Source organism: Arachis hypogaea, chromosome 5 (genome assembly GCF_003086295.3).
Source record: "Arachis hypogaea cultivar Tifrunner chromosome 5, arahy.Tifrunner.gnm2.J5K5, whole genome shotgun sequence".
In the NCBI taxonomy this organism is placed as follows: domain Eukaryota; kingdom Viridiplantae; phylum Streptophyta; class Magnoliopsida; order Fabales; family Fabaceae; genus Arachis; species Arachis hypogaea.
In genome coordinates, this window is record NC_092040.1 from 97086691 (window position 1) to 97092829 (window position 6139).

The following is a 6139-nucleotide window of genomic DNA, read 5'->3' on the forward strand; positions in this document are numbered from 1 at the left end:
TTGATTCGTATAAATGTTTACTTATCAAATAAACTTAAAATACGAATAAAAAATATTTATAAACTGGACCTAGCATCACTTGAAATAATTATGAAAAATAATCAACTAACCTTATCATCCATAAGAACTATTTCTATGTAACCCGTCTTGCTGGTGTCAAATTTGGATAGGACTTTTCATAACCTTATAATTCTTACCTTTATTTTCTAAGTTTTTTTCTTCACATAATCTACCATAGGTAATACTATTGATAGAATCGTAGCTAGTAGTCATTAGGTATGAAAAAATAAAAATAAAAAAAGAACTTGTCTGAATTATAAATTTTCTAAATAATAAATAATTGTAAAAAATTACTATTACTCATTATATATATATATATACTAATTGTATACTGTAATAATTAGCCAATATTTTTAATGAAAATACTTATTATAATTAAATAAAAAATCTAATTTTAGTATATTAAGTAGAAGTAGACAACTAAATAGATATGACATGTGTCCAAAAATTATTTAAAAAAAAAATAAGAGAAAAAAAAATTGAAATATTCATCATTCTATGTTAGGACTTTGTAGAATTTGTGCTATATATTGAGACACACCCGGGTCACTCTTCAAGTGCTTCCTCAATTGACAAAGACAAAAATTCACAAAACAAAAGCGTGATCTTCCTCTGTTCCTCAAATGGCTCCGATTGCAGTTGGAGATGTCATCCCAGACGGCACCTTGGCCTTCTTGGACAACGATAACAAGCCACAGTCTGTGTCCATTCACTCTCTTGCCAAGGGTAAAAAGGTCATTATCTTTGGTGTTCCCGGCGCCTTCACTCCCACTTGCAGGTTTCCTTTTTTCTAGAACGTTCTTATTGCCACCCAAATATGATTCCCGCAATTGATAATGAAATTATACATGAAAATAGCTTCATGGGTATCTTAGATTCACTTGCTTCTGGATCAAAGTTTCGATTTTTATTCTTTTTAATCCCTTTTTTTTTGGAGATTCGAAATATTCATGGATAATTTGGAAGTGGGGTGGTTAAAGTTTAGTCTTTTTGACTTCCGTATAGTTGTTTAATTTAGGTTTCACTATTGAGTTGAATTTCTAGAAGTTAACGAAAGTCAAAATGGTAGAAACTTTTCAATTTTCTACAGAAAAAGAAAAGTTTCTGAAAGTTCGTTATGACTTTGACTGGATTGAAGTGAAGGGTCATGGCTGTGCTATGGATTTGGGGCTGAATCCTCTATAATTTTAGGCTATACCTTTTGTTGCTTCACTTGTTTTTTATGAAGTTCTGATATTGAAATCTGAGTTTCTTCCGTTTTGCAACAGCTTGAAGCATGTGCCTGGCTTCATTGAGAGAGCAGAGGAGCTGAAAGGAAAGGGTGTGGATGAAATCATCTGTATCAGTGGTGAGTGTCAACTCAATCCTGCGTTTGTTGTTTTTTATACTGAATTGCTGATTGTTTTGCTAATTAACTCAATTCATGCTTGCATTCATTGTTCTTGTGCTGTGATTGAGGGAACATTTTGAATGCACTAACTAGTCCATGGATTTCCTTTCTGTAAATAAAATCTGAAGAGACTAAACTGATTTTGTCAATTATTTGTCAATCCTTGATGCACATGTTAATTTAAGCTATCTGTCCAATACCTGATCAATCCAAGGTTTCTTTCTATATTGCAAATTGCTTGTTACTTGTTTGTTTTCATTGCTGATTATTAATACTGAACATGATGAGGAGAAGAAGCTTTCATTCATTGGCTTAATGTGCTTACAAGTTAGCTTCTATGCAGGTCTTGTTTTGCTAATTTGTGTTACTTTTTTTAACTCTAAAATGATAGTTTATCATGCGGACTGTCCTGTCGGCTGTGGTTGAATTCAATTTGTTGGACATACTATTCTTTGATATACTAACTTTGTTCCTCTTTATTTCCTTTTGGGGTGTTTTTCACCTACATAAATTAAATTAAAATGGTAAATACTAGATTGTCCTAATCTAATTTTAGTTACAATGTTACAGTTTAGTCTTTTTATTAAATCGTTACATCTATTTGGGTTCTACAATTTGTTTATAAACCCTCAAACTCCTGCCACGACTTATGAAAAAATGAAGAAAATGGAGTCTCTTAATTTTTTTTATCTCAATTAATATTATACAGTGTGATCTCATACTATATAAAATTTCCTCTCGTGTGTTTTTTCTCGGTTTCACTTAAATCTTGTATGGTGACAGTTCACACTTTACAAAATCAATTGATAGAAAGAATTGACATGTCAAATTAATTATGTAAATTGTTACGGAAGATTTTGTCGTTAAAAAACCTTCACCTCTATAGGTTTATGAAGGAACTACGATCCCATAATTCAATATTGTGACTTGTGCATGGTGGAGATAAGTGTCACTTCTCAACAAAAATAAACTGAAAACTTATTCAAGTCTTGCAATGATGTCATATGAGTGGTACATTTCTTAAATCGCTTTCAATAACATTGAAAATGCTCTTGTTTATTAAAAGTATATTGGAGATTTGGAGTTACAAAAATAAAAAGTAAGTCATTCTCTCATTGATTGGACATGTTAATTTGTTCATAAATTGCCAGAAGTGTTTGGGTTTTATGAATGATCCTTGGTAAATTTCTAACTTGTGATTAAAAATGTAAATTTTACAGTGAATGATCCCTTTGTGATGAAGTCATGGGCCAACACTTTCCCTGAGAACAAGCATGTGACATTTCTTGCTGATGGGTCAGCCAAATACACACATGATCTTGGGCTAGAGCTTGATCTCTCCGATAAGGGGCTTGGGATCCGGTCCAAGAGGTTTGCGCTGCTCGTTGAAGACCTCAAGGTGAAGGTTGCTAACATTGAGAGTGGTGGAGAGTTCACTGTGTCCAGTGCTGAAGAGATCATCAAGGCTCTTTAATTTCCTGAAGAAGCTCTTTTGATGAGAGAGTGTGTGTGTGTTATCTTTACTAGAACATGTTGGAGACATTTTGATTCATAGAATATGTGATGTGTGCTGTAATTGCTGTTTTAATATTGGACCTATGGTGCCTGTTATGGAAATAAAATTGCAGCTTTCAGAGTATTTTAATCTCTCCATCTCTTTTTTCCCCCACAAAGTTAGTGGGGAGCATTGAGTTTTCCTACCAAGTGATTTGTTGGTCCTTTTTTTTTTTGTTGGTTTGCACCAGGATATCCATCATGCCGGAAGTAATCCTTTAGGTATTGCAGAGGCACACAAAGTGAGCGATCCTCCCAAGCAAGCAAGTTCCATTCTCATCCTCCAATGAGTATCGAATCCGGAAAAGATGGTTAAGGGACACAGACTCTCATCCATTTGTGTCAACTTGCGTTGGTGATTTGTTGGTCCCTTTTAATTTGAACAATTGAGGCATCTTTTAAAAGGTTAGAAAAGATAATATACTCAATTTGGTTCTTAAACATGCACGTCAATCTCAAATTAATTTCTAAAGTTTTAACTATGTCTACTTAATTTTTAAATTTTGCGAACTTCATGTTTTATTTTTTTTTTGGTCGATCGAACTTCATGTTAGTTGCTGGAAGAATACAACGTCGTATTAGTTTTGGGCTAGCATTAGTTTCGGCCATTGGTATTCGAATGGCCCAAAATACAAGGTTATATGCTTGGGAAACACATGCAACACGTTTTTCTCTCTGTAGCAGGTGGGTCGGTCTTGGTTCTCTGTTTAGTTGAAGGCAATTAATAATAATAGAATGTTTAGCTTGTAATTTAATTTGTGGGCTTTTTTAGTTGGTATGGATAGAGATGGAGAGAACTTTTAAATGGTGGATTTGGGTTAAAACAAGCCATCAATTGAGAACAATGGATTTGATCCATGAAATTAACGTCCAAAAACGCAAGCCATAAGAAAGTAAAATAATATAATTAGGGGTGTTTGCGGATCGAATTGGATCGGATATAGCCGAAAATTTGATCCGATTCGCACAATTCTCATAACATCGGATCGGATATAATATTCGTATTTTTTAGTATCGGATCTGATCCGTAAATGTGCAGATCGGATCGGATATCGGATATCGAATATATCCACATAATTGAATCTTCTCTTTTTAATCATATTTTTATGTAAAAAATTCAATAAAAATATTTCTTTCACACTTTTAAATTTATTTATTCCTAAAATATTTTTAATCAAAACTTTTTCTAAATAACAAAAATAAAATAATACAATATATAAATAATAATTACTAACTAAAACATATAAACAAGTAAATATAATACCAAACATATATATATATATATATTTATTATTATTATTATGCGAATCTGCGGATCGGATCCTATCCGATCCAATCAATATGCGGATTGGATCGTATCTGCAATTTTTCGGATCGGAAGCGGATATTTACCGCGAATTTGCGGATACGATCCGATCCATGAACACCCCTAAATATAATGTCCTAAAGCCTCCGCCTGCCAGCTCTGCCTCGGCAGCTCGGTGCTAGTGCTTAACCTTCATTCACCCTCTCTTTCACTTCTATTTTTGGGTTTTTTTAATTGGAATTCTTTAAATAATGTTTGAATTAAAGTTGTTGATTTAGTTATTTGAGATGAGTTTGAAAAATATCAATAACTATATATATTCTAACCCAAAACATAAGTCAGACCCACTAAAGTTGAAAGGCCCAGTAAAAAATGTGGCCTCTACTGCTTATCCGACCTATTTAAGAAGGTCGGATCCGACGAAAACAGGCAGTTTACACTCATCCAAGTAAGTAACTGCCTCCCTAAATATCTCATCTTCTTCTAAAAGAGAGATCTCAACAACGCTAAGATAAAGGGATGGTTATCTACCATTAGAAGTGGAACGACTCCAACAGTGGTTATTGGCACATCACCCATAAATATACTGACATCCCTCAGGTATCTTTAAGTTCTAATACACTTAAACTTGCTTAACCCCTTGCTGACTTAGGCATTGGAGTGTCTTGCAGGTACCACCCCCCATCTTTCCAAACACATAACTCGAACGATGGCTCCTTAACGTGGAACAAGTTGGAGACCACCTTCCTTGAACGTTTAGGCCTCACAAATAAATCCAATCATCATCCGGTCTCAGGTAACCCTCAGAACACTGGCGCCGTTGCCGGGGATAGACCCCGAGTTTATGACACATAAGTTAGCAGTCCACCCGGGATCTCGACCTATCCAATAAAGAAGACAGAAGCTCAGACTAGAACGAGCTCAAGTGGTCAAAGAGCAAGTACAAGCCTTGCTAGAAGCCGAGTTCACCAGGGAAGTCAAGTACCCGGTGTGGCTGGCAAACGTGGTGTTGGTCAAAAAGCAAAATAGAAAATGGAGGATGTGCGTCGACTATACCGACCTCAATAAAGCATGTCCAAAAGACCCATATCCTCTGCCCAACAACGATGCTTTAGTGGATTCTAGCTCAGGATACCAATAGCTATCATTCATGGATGCCTACTCGGGATACAATCAAATCTCGATGTACAAGTTGGACCAGGAGAAGACATCGTTCATCACACCCAGAGCGAACTATTGCTACGTGCTCATGCCATTTGGATTAAAAATGCAGGAGTCACATACCAAAGGTTGATGAATAAAGTGTTTGTACCTCACCTTGGAGACCTAATGGAGGTATACGTAGATGACATGCTAGTAAAGACCAAGGATGAGGCCAGTCTCCTGACCGACCTCTCACAAGTCTTCGATACCATAAGAAGGCATGGGATGAGGCTAAATCCTACCAAGTGCACCTTTGCAGTAGAAGTTAAAAAATTTCTGGGATTTATGCTAACACAAAGGAGAATTGAAGCTAAACCCGATAAGTATAGAGCAATCCTAGAAATGAGGAGTCTGACCTGTCTAAAGGAAGTCCAATAGTTGAATGGCTGACTTGCAGCCTTATCCAGATTCTTAGCAGGATCAGCTCTGAGATCCCTGCCACTCTTTTCATTGCTTAGGAAAGGATGCCAGTTTGAATGGACTTCTGAATGTGAAGAAGCTTTTCAGGAGTTCAAGAAACTTTTAAGCCAACCTCCCATCCTTAGTCGGCTAAAAACGGGAGAGAAACTCATATTATATTTAGTTGTCGCCAAGAAGGCTGTGGCGTCAGCCTTAATACGAGAAGA

The 6139-nt window shown here is 35.7% G+C and overlaps 1 protein-coding gene across 1 annotated transcript; it reads left to right on the forward strand.

Moving 5' to 3' along the window:
• Positions 1 to 490: 490 nt before the first annotated feature.
• LOC112802121 (peroxiredoxin-2B) lies at positions 491 to 3089 on the forward strand. Its single transcript, XM_025845174.3, has 3 exons — positions 491 to 838; positions 1329 to 1408; positions 2671 to 3089. Exons 1-3 carry the CDS (start codon positions 684 to 686, stop codon positions 2922 to 2924), a joined length of 489 nt encoding a protein of 162 aa, XP_025700959.1. The 5' UTR covers positions 491 to 683; the 3' UTR covers positions 2925 to 3089.
• Positions 3090 to 6139: the final 3050 nt, after the last annotated feature.